Source organism: Hippoglossus stenolepis, chromosome 18 (genome assembly GCF_022539355.2).
Source record: "Hippoglossus stenolepis isolate QCI-W04-F060 chromosome 18, HSTE1.2, whole genome shotgun sequence".
NCBI lineage: Eukaryota > Metazoa > Chordata > Actinopteri > Pleuronectiformes > Pleuronectidae > Hippoglossus > Hippoglossus stenolepis.
Genome location: NC_061500.1, coordinates 1,341,202 through 1,363,182, shown reverse-complemented (window position 1 = coordinate 1,363,182; position 21,981 = coordinate 1,341,202). Strand labels below are relative to the sequence as shown.

Below are 21,981 nucleotides of genomic sequence, written 5' to 3'. Positions count from 1 at the left end.
CAGAATGGAAGTGTCATCGAGGGCCACTACCTTCCTCAACTACTTCTGATCGGGGAGAGAAGATCCAGGTCAAAGGTCACAACAGCGTCTGTTAGTGATGTTGTCAAACTTTTCATTTCCCATCAGTTTATATACAAACTTTTCTCAGCTCAATTCTGCACCAAATCACAAACACACACACACTTCCAATCATGAATTATTCTCAGAAATCGTGGACATGTTATCACATGATTTTAATGTGATATAAACCCAAGTCACTTTAATCAAAAAATAACTTCTGTGGACATTTGTAGAACAGTGTCCGTGTGTCAGTCCATTTAAATAAACTTTATAAACAACACTGCTCAGCTCCTCACGGTGACGGTCATTACACCTTAGCATGACGTCACTCTTCGTGTTTTGGTTCCGTTTCCATTCAAAAGTCTTGAACGTGTTGTCCGCTGACGTCACTCCGCCGCCTCGTCGCGCTGCCGCTCCTTGTGGAGCACGAGCCCTTTACCGATCAGATCCGGTATTTCCACCGCGAGCCACGGTCCGAGTCCCAGCGCCATGAGGTGCGCGAGCCCGAAGCGCGGCGCGTTCCGGGCCCAGAGCGGCGCGAAGTGGTCGGTGAGGCAGATCCTCCCGCCCCGGTACATCTTCGCCGTCTTCCCGTCCAGCTCCGGTACCGCCACCTCGGGCGCGGTGTCGGGATACGTCACCGGGATGTCGAACTCCAACCGGAACTCGTAGCGCATCAGCTCGTGGATGAACCAGCACGTGCCGGTCCACCGCGTCCCGTCCGCGTTGGACTCGAGGCGGAACCAGTCGTTGTCCGCGGCCTTGTTCTGCTCCACGAACCGGATCAGAGCCTGGTACTCCTCCTTCAGCCGCTGCGGCCACAGAGCCCGGTCCCGCGGCCCCGCCGGAGTCTTCAGCAGCGGGATCTGAGACACGGCCCTGCGCGTGGCTTCGTCCGACATGTTGTGTCCAAAAGGAAATGAAAGTTTATGTTTCTTTCGTCTTTTTACAGATAAAATAAGTTCAGTGTGTTTGAGCCGGTTCTACTCAGCTGCGAGGAATGACGCGGACTTCCGGTCTGTGACTACACTTCCGCCATGATATTTTCAAAACAAAACATCCAAACGCTTTGGTCATAGTTTGATTTTGTTTGACATGTTTAATTTGATAAATAAAGATTTTTGTATTTTTATTTTTTTTACTGTTTATTGCTCTTTGCTTATCCTTCAGGCCAATAAATGAAATACATAATAAAAGATTCTGCTCCTTGACTGTAATGGCAATTTGTCATTTCCTTAAGAAATCAGAGTAGCTATACAACCTGCCATTGGGATCAAATAGTTGACCAACAAGTGTGATATTTTGAAGAAATAAAGATTTATTTTTTGTAGAGAATGTCATTATTCCAGACGTAATACTAATGTGGAGAGAAGTTATGTTTAAATAGGAGAGACCAAGTCAAAAGCATCTGCTTATGAAAGTTTCACAATTTGGAAAAGACATACTTTGGTATAAATTCCATAAAACAGAAGGGTTAGTAATAAATGTGAGAAGCCAATTAATCTTGAATGTATTGTTTATAGTTGGGAAGTCCACAAAATTCAAACCCCCACAATGAGTTCTTGATGATCACAGACTTTTGAATGTAATGAACTCTGTTCTACACACAAAATAAAACATTAATTCTGTTCGATAACGCAGAATCCACATCCAAGGAGAGAGCCACGTAAGAATGCTTATTATTTTGTCTTTCACCTTCAATTGATCAATCTGAAAAAGGAGGATGAGTTTTGTTTACCCTCTTCCAACCATTTTGTACTAGAATGAATGTAAGCTCCTTTGGCCCATGATTTACATTAATAGTCCAAATTATTTAGTAAGTTGATATATTCATCTCTCCCCATCAGACAGAGCCTCCCGCTAAGAGAGAGAAAGGTTAACTGCATCTTTTCTTCAGTTGCTCTTTTTTCTTTGACAACATCAGTTTTGCTTCGCACCAATAGTCATTGATCAGATTTTGAATTTGCTGTTGACCTGCTCATGTCTGGAACTGTTTAGTGTCCAGAAAGGCTTTTGGTCCTGGGGAGTGACTTGTGAACATGCATGTTTTTATGATGAGTCAGTGGAGTTACTGATATTAACCAAGATGTAATTATTATCTAAAACATTGATAGTAATATATTCTGGACCGTCAGTCATTATTGGACTTTTTGTAACGTTCTTGAACGACGTGACGTCACAACGATGAACGTATTAACTGTGTGCAGTCACGTGTCAGCCGGTAGGTGCTCCGCTCCAGCAGGTGGCGGTAGTTCGCATGTTTCTCACCAGAAGAAGAAGCCGCTCCAACAACAGTCTGTCCGCCATTTGCTCTCAGCTCCCCTACGTTAGTTTTTCTTATTATTTCGTTTGTGAATTCAGATCCGATCTGTTCACCTGCACGTTCACCTGAGCACGAGGCGCGGACACGTCACGGCGGCGGTGATGGCGGCCGACCGGCGCGAGGACAAAGGTGAGGCTTTGTTAGCCGCGGCTAGCTGTTAGCATGTGTGCTATCTTTGTTCTGATCGGACTTGAATCTGCTGCCGATTGGTTATCGATCAGCTTATTGACCAGTGGCACATGGTTACACTAGTTAGCAGCTGGTGACGAGTTATGTCTCAGTTATTGATCAGCAGCAGCTCGTGCGTGACTCCTTGGTTCTAACGTGTCCTGCTGCGTGAAGCCACGACACCAGCCTGCGTTCATCTGTTCATTCTGCAGCTTCACGCACTTCTAAACACGCATCGTCTACGTCAAACACACGCGTGTTTCTGACCCGCACTGGCTGTGGCTGGTTCATCACTACGTCATAATAAAGACAGGAAGTGGTGAATGTCCTGATTTATAGTTAGAATGATCATTAAGTATATTATGACGTCATTTCCTTCAGCTTTTACAACAGATTAGCTTTAAGTAAATGTGTCATTTTATCAACATATGAATCAGTGATTTCACTGTTTTTATTTGACTCTGGTCTTTAGTTTAAATAAAGTATGTGTCAGATGTGTTAGTTTAAATAAAGTTTCCCTGTGTGTCAGATGGAGAGCTGAACGTTCTTGAGGATCTTCTGACCGAGGCTCCAGATCAAGACGACGAGTTGTACAATCCAGAGAGTGAGAGAGACGTCAGTGACAAGAAAGGTACTGATACTACTACTGATATCACGACTGTTACTGCTATTCCCACTATGACTGATTTTGTGGTTAAAACAGTGGTTAAATAATGTCTCGCTCTCAGGAACAAAGAGGAAAAGTGAACGCTCCGACAGTCATGACCTGAAGAGGCTCCGCCCCTCGTCAGGCCATGCCCCCTCCAGATCATCCTCCAATAATAAGAGAGCCCCAGGCCCGCCTCTTTCCTCCTCCAAGAAGACGCCATCCAGCCCCCGTGGCAGACACACCGCCAGCACCGGCTACCGTAACGATTACTATGAGGAGCGAAAGAATCGGCGAGTCTCCCGAGAGGCGACAAGGAGCCGAGGAGCAGAAGACGCTAGACGCAGAGAAGCCCAAAGAGGCCTGGAGGGTCTGAGCCAGGTATTCACACCACTGCTATTACTGCGACTAATACTACTTATTAATACTGCCAGTACTGCTGCTACTCTGTGTTGAGTACACACACACACAGTCAGTGTCCAGGCTTTCAGCCAATCACATTTATTTCCTGTTTGTCTACAGAAGCTGCGGCGTGAAGAGCGGCCTCCGAGCCCGACACCCCAAGGGGCGATCAACCAATCAGAGGACGATGTGGCAGAAGAGTATGGCTCAGACCAGGGGTCAGGAAGCTCCTCCCCTGCCGGCTCCCACGTAGAGGAGGAAGACGAGGAGCAGGAGGAAGATGAAGAGGAGGAGGGCATGGAGGAAGAGGAGGAGGAGGAGGAGGAAGAAGGAGAGAAGGAGGAAGAGGAAGAAGAGGAGTATGAGAGACGTGGCGGTGGTGAGGGTAACGACTACGACACTCGGAGCGAAGCTGGTGACTCGCGCTCCGCCTCCTCTGTTAGTTTCTCTGACGATGGCGAGTCGGCTCGTTCAGGCTCCGCCTCAGATGCCTCAGGTAATCATGACTACAATGAATGATGCCTGTTTTTATCCATGATCATTATCATCAATAAAAGACCAATCATTATTTCCTGTGGTGGAACGTTGTAATTTGAGTTGTAACAAACATCGAGGATGAGATGCTTGTGAATTTTTTTTAATGAATCATTCATTCAGTTAGTTTCTATGCTTTTACTTTGAAAGATTCGGAGAAGAAGCAGGAGAAGTTGTCGTCGTCGGTCCGGGCTGTTCGCAAAGGGATGGAGAGTAAGGCGGCCAACTTTATTTCTCTGTAAACAATGTTTTAACATGTCGTCATTAAGTTTGAGTCACTGTGAAGTAACAATCTTACTATAATCAGATTAAAGTAATCAGATTACTTCCTCTTCCTGTGTGGTTTCAGATCCGACCAGTAAATTACGATACATCCTGCGAGATGCTCGCTTCTTCCTCATCAAGAGCAACAACCATGAAAACGTGTCGTTGGCTAAAGCTAAGGTACAATGACGCAGTGATGTAACGTGTTGATTATGATGTCATCGTGTTCAGGGTGTGTGATGTATCTTGTTAACGATGATGTCATTGTGTTCAGGGCGTGTGGTCGACGCTGCCGGTGAATGAGAAGAAGTTGAATGCAGCGTTCCGCTCGGCTCGCAGCGTCGTCCTCGTCTTCTCCGTGAGGGAAAGTGGAAAATTCCAAGGTTAAAAATAATCATTAACTTTATTGAGAATACATTTTTTTCCCCCTTCACTGTTTTTAAATTTGTCTTTGTCTCAACCGTAGGTTTTGCTCGTTTGGCATCGGAGTCTCATCATGGCGGATCTCCTATCCACTGGGTACTTCCTGCCGGTATGAACGCCAAGATGCTGGGCGGAGTCTTCAAGATCGACTGGCTCTGCAGGTAAACTACAACAATGATGACAATCACAAAAACAACAACAATAACACCACAACATCACAAGCCTCCTCCTCTTTTTGCCGTCAGGAGAGAACTTCCATTCACGAAGACGTCTCATCTGTCGAACCCCTGGAACGAACACAAGCCTGTGAAGATTGGACGTGATGGACAGGTCAGCACGCCATTTGATTCCTGGCCATTTCATTTTCAGGTTCTGAGACATTTGTTAACGTTTGTTTTGAACATGTTAAATCTCTTTCAGGAGATCCAACCAGACATCGGTGCTCAGCTCTCTGCCCTGTTCCCATTGGATGAGAGTGTGGACGTCCACCTGGTAGCTCGCCGCGTTCGTCACAAACGTAGGACACCTTCGGAGCCGCGGCCTCGAGGCCGGCCACCACAACGTGAACCGGGAAGGTTAGCCAAACACCAAGCTCCTTCTCCCGCTTCCTGTTCTTCTTCCTCTCCTGCTGCGGCCACGGCGCCACCTGCTGCTGGACGACGGAGAAGGCTGCTGCTTTTAGCCGGTGGCTAGCGATCCCGTGGCGAGCGTTGCTGGTTCATTGATGGTTGTTGTGGTTTGTCCAGTCAGGAGCTTTCCACCGCAATGATGCCTGGCTCTGCGTCAGAGGTCGTAAAAAGTCAGGCAGGAAGTGAAACGTTCAGGACATACGTTTTTTTCTTTAGTTTGAGTTTATTTTCTTTTGATAAATAATTTTCAGTCAATGAAAGTTTGAAGTTTGTTGCTGAATCAAAGCTTTTTTTCTTTACAGGAGTTTCGTTCTTTGGAAGTTTAATAATCTAAAGTTTAGCTGGACTGTGGCTGACCATTTCAAAATAAAAGCAAAAAGGACGAGCGTCACTGGCCGGACTGAAGGAGGAGGGCGGGTAGAACTCTTTCTGGTCTTTGAGAAGGTGGTGCGGGTGGGGTGTGAGAGAGGCGGGGCCTCTGGACTGAATCCAATGAGGGTGTGATGTGTTTGGGGGCGAGGCCTCTGGACTGCATCCAATGAGAGGGTATGATTTGTTTGGGGGCGGGGCTTCTGGCTCATAAGGTAAAGACGGACTTCTTAAAAGAATCCTTATGGACCTACCCCTCCCCCAATGAAAGGACAGTTATATGACACCCTCCTCCCCCTGTACACTCAGGACTGAGAGTGTTAACGTGCACATGTGTGCGTGTGTGTGTGTCGCTCTAATGAACTGAATATAAAGTGTGTGTGTTGGGGCTGGAGGCGACGGACGGAGCGACAGGAAGGACTGTTGCTGGTCTGGAGGGGGCAGGGCTGGGATGGAGGTGGGTGGGGCTTTACATGTTGATTGACAGGACTGCACCATCATCATCATCATCATCACCTCCCTCCACCCTTTCAAAATAAGAGGGTTTTAAAAAGCCTTTAATGGACTGATGAGGAACTGTGTTTATAATCAGTGTTGTTGACAAACAACGTAAACAACAGAGGCGGTATGTTGTTCCTTCACACGCTTCTTCTTCTTTGTTTTTTTTATTGTGTGTGTGAAACAAAATTCATTTAAATATTGTATTTGTCCATCAAGCAGTGAAACAACGTCATTTATTAAATTAAGTAAAGACGTGAGAGGGCGTGGCCTCGTACGACCCTAAGGTGAGAGAGTGGGCGGGGGATGTTGTGTCGTCTGATTGGTTCTTTGGACGATCACCTGTCTATAAAATATCAGTAAATCAGCACTTGGAGTTTTTTTCTGTTGCTGAATTGACCTGAGTGAGTTTTTTTAGTATGCACTGATGTATGTGTGTGAGAGTGTGTATTTGTGTGCGTGTGTGTGTCTTACTTGTCAACTTGTTTACGTAGGCGTCGACCTGAAGAGTACGACCTCCACGGCAGGAAGAGGCCGCGAGCCGACGGTCCACCTGACTTCAACCAGCGAGCAGGTCGTTTATTTGAAAATCTCAGTCACTTCCTGTTTTGAATGAAAGTAACTTCACCCAACATTTTTTTGATGTTTTTACAATTGGTTCAAAGATTTATTTCAATTTTTTTTACTCTGTTTGGTTTCCAAATACATTTAATTTGTTGACTTTTTTTAGTCTTTGTCAAAATAATGTTTATATTTTTGCGTAACTGTTTGATTCATTCATCAGAAACGGTTTCAAATTAAAATAATTTTATTTTCAGGGTTCCTCCAGGACCTTCGTAATCAGCAGGTGGACAGGTGAGACCACATCATAATGTGGGCGGAGCCACAGCGGCATTTATAGGTTGAGCAAAGACGAAAAATAACATTAACCCGTTTCAATCGTTTAGGAAGAAGAAAACCATTTGTAATGTTATATGTCAAATATTTTAAATGTTTTTCTAAAAAATCCTTTGTTCTGTTTTCAGACGTTTCTCCAGCGTAAGGCGAGATGTTTTTCTCAATGGGGTGAGATTTTAGCATGTTAGCTTAGCATCAATGTGTCCAGTTGAACTTGGTCTGGTCCTGTAGTCACTGAGGTGTTAGCATGTTAGCGTCGGGTGGGCTCACCTGTGTTTCCTGTTTCAGTCATATGACTACATGAGAGATTATCACCACAGCGTGGGACCTCCTGCTCCGTGGCAGACTCTGGTACGACTCTGTTTTTGATCCTGTTTGCTGATTAATCAGATTATTGACGACTGAGACCAATGATTTCCTGTTGGTGTTGTCAGGCGGCGTACCCCGGTGTAGAGCAGCCACCGCCCCATCACCCGCCCTACTACCACCACGGCCACCCACCTCCACCCCCTCACCAGGCCTATCACCACCATCACCCACCACTGCCGCCACACGAGGCTCCACCCCCCCGCTTCAGAGATAAGCAGAGGGCGCCGCAGCACCGTGCCTTCGCCTCCAGCCCGGTGAGTTCTGTTGGACGATGTTCTTGACCTTCGTGTCTTCATCAGACGTTTCGATCTTGCTTAAATTCACTTCCTGACAACAGATGATGATTCGTCTCCTTGGACAACCTCCTCGCCTTTTTTAAACCCATCTGCTTCCTGTTGTTACTTGGGGCGATAGCTCAGATCGCCCCCTTTTGGTCAGCTGTCAGTTTTAAGTTTTCTCTGAGTCAGTATTTGATAAATTACGCAGCTCTACTAATTAATCAATCTGATGAGGTCTTATTGATTTTCAATCTCTCTCGCAGCATGACTATGACATGCGTGTGGACGACTTCCTGCGGCGGACACAGGCGGTGGTGAGCAGCCGGCGGGAGCGAGAGCGGCAGCGAGAGCGAGAGCGTGGCGGACCTCGACGTGAGAGAGAGAGAGAGCGAGGAAGGGACAGAGACAGAGAGAGAGAGAGGGACAAAGAGAGAGGGCGGTACCGCAGGTGATCTGATGAAGTCACATGTCTGAGTGGAGGTTTATTTTGACGGTCTACAGATGTCTTTGCTGGTTTCCTGTCTCTGTTAAATCTTGAATAAAAAACGAGCGATGGGATGACATCACTTTTTACGTGAATAAACTTAAAAAATGTAAAAATAAAATCAGATTTTGGTTGGAACTTGATTTGATGATTCAGTGACAGACACCTGTCATACGCGTTCCAGCTTCACACGTTTAAAACACGAAAAAAGCAAGCATCAGTATTTTAGTTGCAAGGTTTCAACAGGAGGCTGGAGGCCCTCTGGCAGGTCAATGTTTTTTAATCTTTCTCTTGTCACTGCTTGTTTTATTGTGAAAGGTTGGACAGTACTTCCTGTAAGTTTGACCTCACATTTTTTCTCCATTATTCGTTTGTCAAACCAACTCTGTTTTTTTTAATTTATTTTTGTTTTCAGGGTTTTATTTAAGCTACAACTTATTTTTTTTTAAGTTAACATTTTCATCTTGTAATCGCCTCCGACTGGAGAAGAAACTCAGCTGCTTTGTGATTGATGCTTATTGATCAGCAGCAGGTTGAATTGATCTGTTTTCAGTCTCTATTGTAACATTTGAAGGTTCAAACTTTATTTCCTGTTTGTGTACGGAGGGGGCGGAGCCTATGCTTGATTTTGTATAAAATAAAAACCTGAAATCGACTTAAGTTTCTTTTCTTTGTCATGTGATCCGATGTCTGCTGACGCCAGATCAGTAAGATCCAACAAATGTATCTATTTCTCACTCAAAATAATTAACTACTGTTGAGAATCAGATTACAACAAACCCAGTTTTCATTAAATTAAACTTTCAACAACGTAAAACCAGACGTTTGTTTTATAAAAGAACATTTATTTTACAGATAAAATTCAAACAAATCAAGATAAAAACCGACGAGGAAGTTAAATCTTTAGTCGTTCTTTTCTCGTCGTCCTCGTCTGCAGCGTAGCAGGAAGCAGCGGACTCCCGCCCAGCAGAGGGCGCCAGTGATCATCAAGACAACCAGCAGGACAGCTGCGACGTCCAGGCTGTGGTACTGGAACCAGTTCAGGTCACGTGATGCGAGCCGCAGGTGTGGCGCTCCACCGTGTCGCATCACGAACTCCACCCAGAATGCGGCTGTGCTCAGTGGCGCCACCGGCTGGTCACGATGCACATTCGACAGATGCTGAATGCTGGACTTGTAGCTAAGCATCATGGGAAAAAAAAACAGTAGGTCACAGTGGTGTTTTATTGTTAAAGACAGGAAATCCAAAAATGTATTCAAACGTTGGAGTATGTGATTCGGCAGGAAGTCTGGGGCTTTTAATTTGAAAGGGAAAAAGAATGAGCAGAAAGGTATGGAACAGGAAATAAAAAGTAACTTGCAGCTGTTTGTGACGTTACCCTCACCCTGGCTGGTTGATGACATCATGCAGCGCCTGCCTCAGCATGTCGGACGTCATACTGTTGAAGTCGAGGACGACAGCTGCGCCGCGGCGACTGAGGCGGGCGACGTTATCTGGCTGATCTGCGAACAGCGGGATTCCAACCAATGGCACGGCGTGATACACGGCCTCATACAAACCGTTGGTGCCACCATGAGTCACAAACGCTCTGGTCCTTGGGTGACCTACCAGGAACAGGGCTTTTATTGTTAAAAGATTCTGCAGCATTGTATCAACAAAATATCAATAATCACTGATGGATGAGATGAATCAGCTGATCAATAAAAAAGTGTGTGTGTGTGTGTGTGTGTGTTACCTAGCAGGTCGTTCTGAGGAATCCAGTCGTAAAGTTTCGTGTTTGACATCAAAGTTTTTGGTGTTATTCCTTTGTATTTCCAAATCACCTGAAAAAACAAGAAAAATCGACACGTTTATGATTTTAATTTGAATAAAACAAATTTTAACATTTTAGTTCACTTTGATTTGTTTTATAAAGTACTTTATATGTAACTCGGTCGCTACAGGACAAGACCACGTGAGAATGACACCATTCATTCAGTCACGTCCTTCAAAGGAACTCTGGAGAAATGTTTGCATCTGTAGCGTGTTAGTAACGTCTTCAACCCCCCAATCCGCAAGCGTGGAATCCAGCGGAGATCCCCTTCTGGGTTCTCACATCGACTTCTGCTGACTTTCTGTGGACTTTACACTAAGAGGCCAGGCAGAGAAAGTGTGCAGAAAGTCCGGAGCCTCACACTCAGACATTTGCATTCACACACCTGCCTCCTCCAGAGAAACTGCGGAGGATCTCCGGAGTTCAGTGCATGTCTGAAAGCAGCTTAAGTCAGTGTGTCTGAGTGGGCGGAGCCTCTTACTTTTTGCGGGATCTGTCCGAGGGCAACAGCGATGACATCAGCAGTTTCTGTCGTGAAGTTGTTTACCATGGAGCCAAAGGAAACCACCACCACGCCAGCATCACCCGAACTCTGAACAAACTCCTCCATGTCTGCTGGCAGCTGATTGGCCGGTTTGCAGTGCAGACCGCCCACATATTTGAAGTTGGGCGGGATCGGCTTTGGCGTCTCTATGTCCCAGAAAGTCCTGATGAACCACAAGTCGGCTTTTCCCAGAGTCCCACAGTAGCTGGTGGGACTTCCTGTCAACACATACGTAAAGGAAACAGCTTTGTTGGGCTTTTCATTTGAAGAGACAGGTCAGCTGACCTTTGACCTACCACTGACCTTTGATCTCGGTGTAGTACTTATCCAGCTTTATCCTCCACAACGCCTCCGTCATTACAGACAGAGAGACATACATCACTGTGTTGATCAGTCTCTCCACAAACGTCATGTGGTCACTGTACGGCAGCGGAGCGGCAGGGACGTATGAAGGAGGAGCTACCGCATGGCCGCAGTGTCGCTCCATGACACCCCCGAACGACAAACGCATCGAGATGATGAGTGGCAGGTCGAGAATGTCGGCCACCAGGTCACCGCAAATCATCATCGGGTCGACCAGGACAGCGTCGAACTCAGAGTCCCGCAGAGTCGCCATCAGCTGCTCATTCTTAAACATGGAGTCACACTGACGGATTATGAGATCCATGGAACGCGTCGCCCAATCATGACTCCACAAAACCTTTTTCAGCATCGAAGAACGATGCCACTCGAAAATGGAGAAGTGAATTAACTCTTCAGTGAAACCATGTAGCTCAGATTTGCTAAAAGGAACCTGGAAAACAAGAAACACCAATTTTAAAAAGTCATTGAAACTTATTAAAAGTCTTTGACAGCAATTAAAAGTCAGAGTACTTAAAAGTTTTGAAAAACCATTTCACCCTACATGTCTGAACCTGACATCACCTTGTAAACCAGGAAGTTGAACTTGGCGGCATATTGGCTGTTGTTGTAGTCGACGGACGGAGATGCTTCAGAAATTAAAACGGTGACGGAGTGGTTCCTCCTCACCAGCTCGTCCAGGATGTTCCGCATGTTCAACCAGTGACTATACTCACCTGGGAACACCAACACATGGCCGCCATCAGCCGGAGCGAGCTGATGGAGCAACACTAGGACGGCAGGGAAAAGGAGAGGAGGCCGGAAAAGCTGCATCATGAGTGAATGACGAAAAAACCCTGTTTGATGTTTGTCCGTGATTTTCTGTTGATTCAGGTGAAAGTGCAACGTGATCAAAGGTGAGTGGCTGATAAGAGCTGCTCTCTGATTGGACGGAGCAGAGGAAGAGGAACACCGGAAGAGAAGAGGAGCGGTCGTGATTCTGATCCAAACCAGTTGGTGGCGGTAATGCTTCAATTCCTAGTTTTCCAAACACCAATAGACACCGAAGAAGAAGAAGAGGAAGAGGACTTCCGTTAGCTTGACACCGGTCTGATGCTGTGACGGGCGCCGAGCAGCGGTGTGGAAGCTTCGGGCAGACTTGGCCCCCGACTGTCGGTAAACGTTTTAAAATGACAGACGGGAGGATTTAACGGAGACTAACGGACCCTCCGGGCTGAGGAAAGGTAACAAGAACCGTGCGAATGTCCCGGTTTAACGGCCTCACGCACAGTAGAGCATGCTAACGGCAGTTAGCCGCAGCTAGCTCGACACTTTCCTTTATTCCCATCAAATCACCCCCTTCTTGTTTTTCCTCGTTCTTTAACACGTTTCCCCTGATGCAGGTTTCCCTGTTCACACCGAATCCCCAGTGACGTCACGAGCACGTCAGAATCACCAGTTCATGTTGTGATTTAACCAAAATCTGTGAAATGTCGCGAGAGGAAGCGAGATTAGGTTCAGCCCTTTAAATGCTTTTATTGTGAAAAGTTCAACATGTGTGTGTTTATGTTTGTGTGAGAATAACTTTGTTTAAATCTCTCTCTCTCTCTCTCTCTCTGTCTGTCTGTCTGTCTGTCTGTCTGTCTGTCTGTCTGTTCGTCTCTCTGTCTCTGTCTGTTTGTGTCTGTCTCTCTGTCTGTCTGTCTGTCTCTCTCTCTTCTCTCTCTCTCTGTCTGTCTGTCTGTCTGTCTGTCTGTCTGTCTCTCTCTCCCCCTCCAGTCTCCACCATGCTCTCTCGACCTCTAACACAGACTGAGAGCGACAATAGAGGGCGGGGCCTGTCCGCTGTGACCCCGCCTCCTGTCCTCACATTGGTGGAACAAACAGGTAGGTGTTTATATGTTAACGTTGATGAAGTAGTTATCAATTAAAGGAGACAGCTCTGTTCTGATTGGTCAGGAGATGTCGGCATCTTGGGGCTAGTCAGCTTATGTTACATGTAAAATTAGAAGGAGAGTGAGTACTGACTGTTGTTTCTGGTCCTGCAGGTGTTTTCTCCTCTTCACCTCCTCCTCCCTCTGCTCGGTCTTTATCTCCTCCTCACACCCTTCTTTCCTCTCCTTCATCTTTCACTCGTCTTCATCCCCTCTCTCCTCCCAATCCCATGATCCTCACTTCTTCTCCTCCGTTTGTCTCCTCTGCTCCTTTCATTTCATCTCCTTCTCCTCCTGTCCCTCTTTCTCATCTTTCTTCATCCACTCTTCTTCCTCCTCCATCATCTTCTTCCTCCTCTCTTTCTACCTCCAGCCCTCCTGTTCCTCCTTCTGTGTCTCATCCTTCGCCTCCTTACTTGTTGTCTCCCCATTCTCTCTATCATCCACCATCTTTTTCTTCTGCTCCTCATCCTCCTCATGTTCATCATCACTCCTCTTTTCTCGTTTCCCCTATTCCTTCATCCCTTTGTTCCCCTGTCTCTTCGTCCACTGTGCACATCCCTCCATCAATTCCTCCTCCTCCTCCTCCTCCTCCTCCCCCCCCTCCTCATCCTACTTGTTGCTCCTGCTCCTCCCTTCTTCCTCGCATCCTCTCAGCTCACCGGTTGGAGATGCGGCGTCTCTTACGAGGAGCTCTCGCCTCTCTGGGTCGTCGTCTGGACTCTCTGGAGAGGAGGAGCAGCAGGAGGAAGAGGCAGAAGAAGAGTATGACGGGAGGAGGAGGAGGAGCCTGGTGTCATGGTGAATTGTTTTGTCGTTCGATCAAGAATTAATGAATTATTCTAATTGGTCTGGATCAGTTAAATCACATTTCTGATTTTATCATTTTTAATATGAATGTTTGAAAACACCAACAACTAAACTTGTCTATATCCTGTTTCATTTTTAGTTCCATCTGCCTCTTCCGCCGCCTCCTTCTCTTGCTCCTACTCCTGTATCTCTGCCGTCCTTCCTCCTGTTTCCTCCTCTTTATCATCGTCAGTGACGTCAGAGAGTGAGGAGTCATCCACGTCTCCTGCTCTGTCCGGTTTTGACCAATCAGAGCAGAGGAGGGGGGAGAGCAGGGGCCATGAGGATGAGGTGAGGAGGAGAAAGCGGAGGAACAAAGATGATGTAGAAGAAGAAGAGGATGCTGGGAGGTTTGTTGGACAGATGGCGGTCTCCTTCAGAGGAGGAGGAGCAGAGAAAGAGGAAGGGCCAATCACCCTGCACAACTTCAACCACAAGAAACACAGAGGCGGAGGAACTGGCCAATCAGAGAAGACCGTCAGTGTCGTCAGTCTAAATGGTTACAGACCACAGCTGCTACACAGGTGAGAGAGAGAGAGAGAGAGAGAGAGAGAGAGAGAGAGAGAGAGAGAGAGAGAGAGAGAGAGAGAGAGAGAGAGAGAGAGAGAGAGAGAGAGAGAGAGAGAGAGAGAGAGAGAGAGAGAGAAAAACTACCACCAGAGAGAGAGACACTGAGAAACTACCAGAGAGAGTGGGCGAGAAACGACCAGAGAGAGGGCGAGAGACCCTCAGAAACTACCAGAGAGAGGGCGAGAGACAGTGAGAAACTACCAGAGAGAGAGTGGGCGAGAAACAGTGAGAAACTACCAGAGAGGGCGAGAGAGAGATGCAAAGCTATGATTATTATTTATTTAAAGTGTTGAATATTTAAATATAATATATTTGAATCATGTTTTGAATTTCCCAGCGTCCTCAGCTCATCATCCCAGGATGACGTCCACCTTCTCCAATCAGCTCAGAGTCTTCAGACATGCAGCCAATCAGAAGCCCTCACTCTCTCACCCAGCCAATGGTGGTTCTCTGACTTGACCCCTCGCCTCACTTCCAATCTCAGTGCCTTTGGCCTGTGGCTCCACTCTTCCTCCTCTTCATTTAACCCCGCCTCCATGTTACGGTTTTCAGTGGTGACTGTAGAGACGATAATGGACTCGGTGAGGGGCGGGACATGTGGGAATCCCCCCCGGCCCCTGAAGGACTGGTCGGCTCCGCCCAGTGTGAGCAGCGATCACTGGTTTGTTAAATAAATATTCACCAGGAACTTTTTTTATGCTTAAATGTTTTAAACTTCTGTTCTTCATGTATATGATTCTATATAGTTATTGATTTATTATCAATAAACCGCTGATTCATTGTTTTTTTAATTCAATAAACTTTTTTTTTCACAGTTATGTGCGAACACCATCACCAAGGTAATTTTAATACATGGACACTACAGTACTTTTTTTACAATGCTCAAGGCCCATAGGAAGTGATGTCATCGTGCTTTATTGTTGTTCAAATGTTTCTGATTAAATCATTTCTGTGTTACAGTCTGACATTTTCCACCCGGCGACAGCACAAGCAGCGAACCAATCGAAGCACCCGGAGCCTCCACCTTCCCTGGCGGCGGCCCCTGCCTCTCCCCCCTTGCTCAGCCAATGGACTGTCTGCTCCTTTTACTGGCAGCCAATCAGCAGCAAGCTCTGAGTTCCTCAGCTCAAAGGGAGAGGTGCAGTTTATTCAATAACTTCTGTTTTGAATAATAAAGCTTTGGTTTGAATTTTTTTGTTTTCTTCATCTTCGTGTTATGTCTTTCTGCTCAGCGCGGTAAACGTGTCTCACAGATTCGAATCCGCCGGACGTCGCCACGGGAAACACTGCTCACACCGATGGGACTGCCAAAAGTAAAAAGGTCAAGAGAGGAGGGAGGGACGCAGGCCAAACAGAATACTGTAAAAAAGGAATAAAATAAAATTAATAATAAATATTTATGTTTCAGGTTAAAGAAAAAGGAGTTCAGTCTGGAAGAGATTTACACCAACAAGAACTACAAATCCCCCACCACCAACAGGTAAGAACTACAAATCCCCACCACAATAAACTGTCAATGTGATGCACAAACTACACTTCCCAGAATGCCTTGCTGTCCACCCACAGGAGTCTGGAGACGATTTTTGAAGAGCCACGAGAGAAGGATGGAGCGCTGCTCCTGATTGGCCAGCAGAGGAGACGCAGGCTGCTTCTCTTCCCTGACTTCACTCAGCCCAGGAAGAGGAAGCGACCCCAAGGTATGCTGGGAGAGTAGTTCACACTGTGGGAAAGTTGTAGTTTCAAAGAACAGAAAAGATATTTTTACAAATGTCCTTCTTTTAGGGGCGTGGTTTCCAGGTGGCACGTTTCCCAGGAAGCGTGCAGCTGCTCGGCGACATTGCCATGGTGATGGCTGCGGTGACGATGACATGGACCTTGATGTGATGCTGGTGGAGCGACTGAGCGCGCTCGAAGACTTTCTGACAAAACAGGGCCTGGACGTGTGAACTGTGACATCACTTCCGGTCTGCTGACTTTGGCCAAACAAACAGCTGCTAGCATACCTGCTAACTGCCGTGTTACCCTGGTGATGACATCAGGAAGGCGGTCTCATGTTACAGGGTTTTTTCTTTGCTGTGTACTTGATGTTTGATTTTTTTTTTACAGTGTAGACTGTTTTAATGTGAATATTTAATATTTTTTATTGTGGTTGACGTTAAGATACCTGTTCAGAGGCCACACCCCCTGCAGGTAACAGTTCCACCTCATAACAAAAACAAAACAGACGCTGTCGCACGGTAAATATTTTTAAAGTGTAATATATATTTCTGCTGAAAGTGTTTCTATTTTTGGAACAAATAAAGTTTTTTCTGATCACTTAATTTTTTATCATGTTTTTCTTTTCTTCAAAGTGTCAGAGATGGAAATGAATGTAAATTAATAAAATGATTAACTCAGCTCCTGAATGGTTTGAACAGGTGGATTTTACCTTTGACACCAGGAGAACAACAAGAATGAGGAGTTGTCACTGTTCAACTTCTGAACAATGACCGATCTCTGTGATTGGCTGAGCAGTTCAGTTTATCATAAATATAATCTATACACACATATAAATGTATATACACACACACACATTTGACCCTCAGCTAAGTTTAATATGATTTAATTGAATAAAACTAATTTTTTAGACAGAGCTTTTTCTTTTAGAATCTTTTATCTTTTTCCATCTTTTTTTTCGTTTCCATTTTTTACAGAAAATTAATACTTTACAAGAAACGAAAACGAGTTTTAACGAAAAAAGTCATTAAAACCCGAGTTCAGGTGTTTGAAGTCACCGAGAGAACATGTTTATTTCTTTATGAACCAGAAAACAACATAATACAGATATATATTTCTCCTTCTAATCTAAATGAATTCTAAATATATAGAAACGTTATTTAAACTTGGAGACGCTCTTCTGTCGAACGACGTCTCGACGTCTCGACGTCACTTCCGCAAACAACATGGCGGCGCCCCTGCGGACTGCGCGCGGCGGAACATTTCTCAGGTTCTTACGTTTATTTGATTCTTTACTGAAATGAAAAGTGATGTCATCACGTGGTAGTCGCGTGTGACCTTCACGTGACAGAGTAACGGTTGTTGTGTTCCTGACGCGCACGTGAGGACACGCCGACCGGACTCTGTTCAGAGTTTCTATTCATTTAATTTTAAATCATTCATAACATCCAAACTTTGCGTGAACCATGACGTCACACATGCGTGACGTGCGTGAGTGAGGGTGATGTAAGATTCGGCTCAGATGAAATGAAGGTTTCACCTGAAGCTGCGGTTTAAATATAATAACTGTATTATTATTCAAGAAGTCAGCTTTTGTTTTGTATAAAAGTGATTCTGATGATTCATAATACTTTTTTTATACAGATCAGCTTCATATAAAAATGGTAATTATGTGGTAAAGTTTTATAAGACGTGTTCGTCGGGATGTAAACATGTAAACAGAATATTCACAATATATATATAATAGTGTTTTAATGATGAAACTTCATCTCTGTCGTTTGCAGAGTTTTCGCTTTGAGCTTCAGCCAACAGCGCCTCCTCAGCACAGGTGAGGCTCTGCACCTTTATGTTTGTCTTTCACACACGAGCCACAGCAGGAGATTCTCCGCTCGGACCCGTCCCAACACAGAAACCTCCGTAGAGCTCAGGGGGCGATAGTTGATCAAACCTGCAGAGAAGAGAGAGAATGTTTGTTTTCAGCGTCTCAACCGCTGCGTCGGTCGTCATCACCATCACCCCGTCTCCGTGGAGCTGAACACGTCTTCATCCTCAGATATTTGTATTCTTTTGGGCTTTTTTCAGTTTTACGTCTCCAGTGTGTTAGAAGTGTCGAGGCATCATGAGGTCATGTGGAGGTCACAGTTTGGACGTTGATCAGTCGATGACGACTCGTCTCTGAGGAATATTTCAAACAATCTAATCTGCAACTTTACAATCGTTTATTTAAAAATTTTATATTTATTGAATCTTTCAGACCAAACATGCACATGTGAAATGATAAATTAAGTAATTACTGATTAATGATAATATATTTTAAAAATGTATACTTATATCAGTTTATATATGTGTATGTATACAAATAAATATAAATATGTTTATATATAAGTAAATAAATAAATACAGCGTTGTGTCATCTGAGTAACGATATATATTTGTTCACGTTTATTAAGAATCAGATATAAAGTTGTTGACCAATCATCTGTCTCGCTTCAGGTCGGCGCTTCCTGCCTCGCCCCCGGCCGCTTCCCCTCCTGTTGGTGACAGGTGGTGGTTACCTTGGTTACCAGCACTACATAAGGAGGGGCCAACAGGAGGATGGGGCTCCACCCCCTTTGGCCACACCCACACAGGTAGGAAAGATCCCTCTTCACCTCCTTTTCTCTCATCATCTCTCCATCTTTATCCTCCTCCCCTCCCACCCCTATCTCTTTACCGGCTTTTTTCAGTTGGGGGATAATACGCCCGATAGCAGGTCAGGTTCACGCGTTAAATTACATTTCTTTTAGCTGACGCCTTTATCCAAAGCGACTGAACATAAGTGCATCAACCATGAGGGAACAAACCAGAACAACAAGAATCATGTAAGTTAATTAGCTTAAAAAAGCCAAACTGCATGTAAGTGCAATATTAATTTATTTTATTTTTATTTATAAATTTATAAACACCAGAGTTGACGATGGTTATTAGACATCATCTTCTTAACCGAGGTGTAGTGGAAAGAGATGTGTCTTTAGTCTGGAGGAAGATGTGGAGACTTCCTGTCCTGATGTCGATGTGGAGCTCGTTCCACCGTTTCGGAGCCAGGACAACAAACAGGCGTGATGTTGTTGAGTGTTGAGCTCGCGCTGAGGGAGCAGCCGATTGGCCGATGCAGAGCGGAGTGGACGGGCTGTGGTGTAAGATTTGTCCTGGATGTAGACTGGGACTGATCTGTTCGCACCACGGTGCGCAAGTGCCAGATAACATGTCAGGTGCACGTGCGCACAGCAAACATGGAGGTTCAGAGGTTCACATCCGGCAGTTGAGGGTCATCTCTCAGGTGTTTGGTCCGGACGCGGTGATTGTCTCACTGGGTGATAGTTGAGTGTGAAGTGATGATGACACACTGACCGGTCACTTCACTGGTTCTTCACTATTTCAAATAGGCCCCGACCCCTCTCCACACTGTCCAACCTGCCTCCTGATTGGTCCTTTTACTGAGGTAATGGTCTGATTGGTCAACCAGTAACTGGGCAGGACAGAGGGAGGCTGTGATTGACTCGAGATTAAAACACATTTCACAGATAAATACAATTTCAATAAAAGCAATAATGAAAATAATAAGTCAGAAAATGACAAAATAAATGATTTCAATATATTTTGATCATTTTCAATGTTAATATTGAAAAGAGGAGGAGGAGAAGGAGGAAGGGAGGAGGGGGAGTGTCCTCAGTATAAATACCTCCCTCCTGCTCCTCCTGTGTCACTTCTTCTCTAGTGTCAGTGAACACATCAGCTCTTTCTTCTTCTGGATTTAATCCTCTCAACTGGTCCGAATGTGTCTGCGGCCAGCTCTCTCTCTCTCTCCGGCGGAGGTCTCTCGCTCATGGTAAGATACTTGTCCCGCTGCCCCGCCGGCAGACATGAGTGCGACCTGCTGCGTCAGGTGAGGCGTACCCGAGACGGAGGAGGAAGAGGAGGAAGAGGAGGAAGGGGGGTGAGGACGAGAGCGACGGCACGGTTCAGGTGGGCGAGGAGGTAGGGGGAGGGTTTTTTAGATGTGTAGAAAAGTGTATTTCTTACAGTGTAAAACAGTGTATTGAAAGAAATAAGTTAAAAATGAATAATTGAATAGTTTAAATGAACTGTCTGAGGGCGAGAGACACTGAGACACGACAGAGAGAGAGAGAGAGAACAGAGAGAGAGAGAGAACTTAAGCTGCTTTCAGACATGAACTTAACTCTGCAGTTCCTCTGTATTTTCTCTGGAGGATCATGTGTGAGCTCCTGTATAAAGTATAAAGTATAAAACCAGGAGAAGTGTGAACGCAGCACAGGATCCTCCACTGGATTCTGTGTGAGTGAGTGGGGGGGTGATGAGCTTCTAATACGTATCAGACGCAAACATGAAAAAACAAAAAGAAAACAAATATCTCCTGTTGAAACGTTTTCACATGCGTAGTAGACGCAGACGAAGATGTGAAGAGAGTTCGTGGTGATGTAAACATGATCACATGATCTCTGCAGCAGAGTTAATACATCACTTCCTGTCTCTGTCGGCTGCTCCACCTCTCACCTGAACCATGAGAGAGAGAGAGAGAGAGAGAGAGAGAGAGAGAGACAGAGAGAGAGAGAGAGAGAGAGAGAGAGAGAGAGAGAGAGAGAGAGATGGAGAGAGAGAGAGAGAGAGAGACAGAGAGAGAGAGAGACAGAGAGAGAGAGAGAGAGAGAGAGGGAGAGAGAGGGAGAGAGAGAGAGAGAGAGAGAGAGAGACAAACAGAGAGAGAGAGAGAGAGAGACAGAGAGAGAGAGAGAGAGAGAGAGAGATTAGTGTGTGTGTGTGTGTGTGTGTGTGTGTGTGTGTGTGTGTGTGTGTGTGTTCCAGGGCAACAGCTAATTTATCTGATCAGCTATTTTAGCTCTAGCCTAGCTTAGCCTAGTTGATCCTGTGCTCACCCAGTTACCCCCACCCCGGGACAACTTGTTGATTTGTTAATCAGCTGATTTACAGGAAATCGATTGGTAATAATGACGACAGCTTGTTGACTGATCGATTGACATCATCGAACACTACCGATTAACTTATTGATTCATTTGTATTAGTTTGTTTATAAAACCACGTTTTAGCTGTTAGCACGTTAGCGTAGTTCCTGCTAGCTTTGCTGTAGCTTAGCATCTGTTGTGTGCTGTCAGTCCTCATCCTCCTCCTCCACGCAGAGAAAACCACAAACACACAAATCTGTGTTTTTTTATTTCATTTTTATTACTTCATCTTTGTTTTATTTATTTATTTGTTTGTTTGTTTTTATTTTTCATATTTTATATATAAGCTTTTTTTATCTGTTTGTTTTTATTTCAGTATTTATTCCTCTGACTCAGGTCACATGACAGAAATCTTAATAACTTTGACTATAGAATATTAAAAATTATGAAAAAAGCTAAATAAGATTTTTTTTTTACAAAACCTAAAAGATGTTAATGAAAAAATATTAAAAAATATTTACTGAGACCTGGACTCTTCTGTTTGACTCGTCATGTGACCGTCACCATTTTACTGTTAGTTTGTTTTTGTTTTTTAATTCATAATCTTTTTTATTATTTATTTTCTTCCTCTCTCCTCTGACTCACTCACATGGTCCCAAATCTTGTAAAATCTCGTAAAATCTCATTACCATGATCAGGCTCCAGGTCCCTCGTTTGGATCTTCGTCATCGTCTGAGCGCGCTCCGTGGCGGCGTGTGTCAACCCGCCCCTTGGCGCCGTCGGCCAATTGCCTTCCTCTACTATGTCTTGTCCATCAGTGCCCTGCGGCCGCTGGCCAGTCGGGTAAGAGGAGCAATGGAATGGTTTTGATTGGATAAAGGGAAAGTGGGAGGAAGGTTAACGACCATAT

General features: G+C 45.2%; 5 protein-coding genes across 9 annotated transcripts in view; 3 read left to right on the top strand and 2 right to left on the bottom strand.

The window, feature by feature from the left end:
• Window positions 1-216: 216 nt before the first annotated feature.
• ufc1 (ubiquitin-fold modifier conjugating enzyme 1) lies at window positions 217-1,103 on the bottom strand. Its single transcript, XM_035183978.2, has one exon. The coding sequence runs from the start codon at window positions 960-962 to the stop codon at window positions 447-449; it is 516 nt and encodes a 171-aa protein (XP_035039869.1). The 5' UTR covers window positions 963-1,103; the 3' UTR covers window positions 217-446.
• Window positions 1,104-2,305: 1,202 nt separating this feature from the next.
• On the top strand, window positions 2,306-8,999 carry ythdc1 (YTH domain containing 1). The gene is made up of 16 exons (XM_035184135.2): window positions 2,306-2,512; window positions 3,081-3,182; window positions 3,280-3,578; window positions 3,720-4,095; window positions 4,284-4,346; window positions 4,483-4,577; window positions 4,672-4,780; window positions 4,864-4,981; window positions 5,066-5,150; window positions 5,241-5,395; window positions 6,811-6,890; window positions 7,135-7,171; window positions 7,342-7,381; window positions 7,502-7,564; window positions 7,648-7,836; window positions 8,124-8,999. The coding sequence occupies exons 1-16, from the start codon at window positions 2,485-2,487 to the stop codon at window positions 8,310-8,312; spliced, it is 2,028 nt and encodes a 675-aa protein (XP_035040026.1). The 5' UTR covers window positions 2,306-2,484; the 3' UTR covers window positions 8,313-8,999.
• A 169-nt stretch (window positions 9,000-9,168) lies between these two features.
• On the bottom strand, window positions 9,169-11,979 carry LOC118125499 (UDP-glucuronosyltransferase 2A1). The gene is made up of 6 exons (XM_035184143.2): window positions 11,627-11,979; window positions 11,006-11,495; window positions 10,640-10,920; window positions 10,081-10,168; window positions 9,730-9,949; window positions 9,169-9,524 (listed from the first exon to the last, which is right to left on the bottom strand). The coding sequence occupies exons 1-6, from the start codon at window positions 11,876-11,878 to the stop codon at window positions 9,248-9,250; spliced, it is 1,608 nt and encodes a 535-aa protein (XP_035040034.2). The 5' UTR covers window positions 11,879-11,979; the 3' UTR covers window positions 9,169-9,247.
• On the top strand, window positions 11,855-16,791 carry wu:fi75a02. Its single transcript, XM_035184136.2, has 11 exons — window positions 11,855-12,285; window positions 12,821-12,928; window positions 13,633-13,776; window positions 13,925-14,348; window positions 14,732-15,055; window positions 15,210-15,233; window positions 15,355-15,532; window positions 15,627-15,715; window positions 15,803-15,874; window positions 15,961-16,091; window positions 16,177-16,791. Exons 2-11 carry the CDS (start codon window positions 12,829-12,831, stop codon window positions 16,338-16,340), a joined length of 1,650 nt encoding a protein of 549 aa, XP_035040027.1. The 5' UTR covers window positions 11,855-12,285; window positions 12,821-12,828; the 3' UTR covers window positions 16,341-16,791.
• A 527-nt stretch (window positions 16,792-17,318) lies between these two features.
• Window positions 17,319-21,981, top strand: part of pisd (phosphatidylserine decarboxylase) — a 7,996-nt gene continuing 3,333 nt past the window's right edge. Inside the window, exons 1-3 of one of the 5 annotated variants that reach the window (XM_035184137.2) lie at window positions 17,319-17,380; window positions 17,895-17,938; window positions 18,604-18,740. In XM_035184137.2, coding sequence (XP_035040028.1) covers window positions 17,337-17,380; window positions 17,895-17,938; window positions 18,604-18,740 — 225 coding nt within the window. In that variant the 5' untranslated portion in view covers window positions 17,319-17,336. Of the gene's footprint in view, window positions 17,381-17,894; window positions 17,939-18,603; window positions 18,741-19,836; window positions 20,116-21,769; window positions 21,915-21,981 lie in introns of those variants that run through there. The other 4 variants (XM_035184140.2, XM_035184138.2, XM_035184142.2 and 1 more) reach the window with 4 other exon arrangements.

Coding starts and splice junctions, on each gene's coding strand:
- LOC118125499 (XM_035184143.2), bottom strand. CDS start 11,878: ATGATGCAGCTTTTCCGGCCTCCTCTCCTTTTCCCTGCCGTCCTAGTG. Junction 10,921..11,005: donor GTACTACACCGAGATCAAAG/GTCAGTGGTAGG, acceptor ATGTGTTGACAG/GAAGTCCCACCAGCTACTGT. Junction 10,169..10,639: donor TCGGACAGATCCCGCAAAAA/GTAAGAGGCTCC, acceptor TTGTTTTTTCAG/GTGATTTGGAAATACAAAGG.
- ufc1 (XM_035183978.2), bottom strand. CDS start 962: ATGTCGGACGAAGCCACGCGCAGGGCCGTGTCTCAGATCCCGCTGCTG.
- wu:fi75a02 (XM_035184136.2), top strand. CDS start 12,829: ATGCTCTCTCGACCTCTAACACAGACTGAGAGCGACAATAGAGGGCGG. Junction 12,929..13,632: donor CACATTGGTGGAACAAACAG/GTAGGTGTTTAT, acceptor GCATCCTCTCAG/CTCACCGGTTGGAGATGCGG. Junction 15,056..15,209: donor AGTGTGAGCAGCGATCACTG/GTTTGTTAAATA, acceptor TTTTTTTCACAG/TTATGTGCGAACACCATCAC.
- ythdc1 (XM_035184135.2), top strand. CDS start 2,485: ATGGCGGCCGACCGGCGCGAGGACAAAG. Junction 6,891..7,134: donor TGACTTCAACCAGCGAGCAG/GTCGTTTATTTG, acceptor TTTTATTTTCAG/GGTTCCTCCAGGACCTTCGT. Junction 7,837..8,123: donor GTGCCTTCGCCTCCAGCCCG/GTGAGTTCTGTT, acceptor TCTCTCTCGCAG/CATGACTATGACATGCGTGT.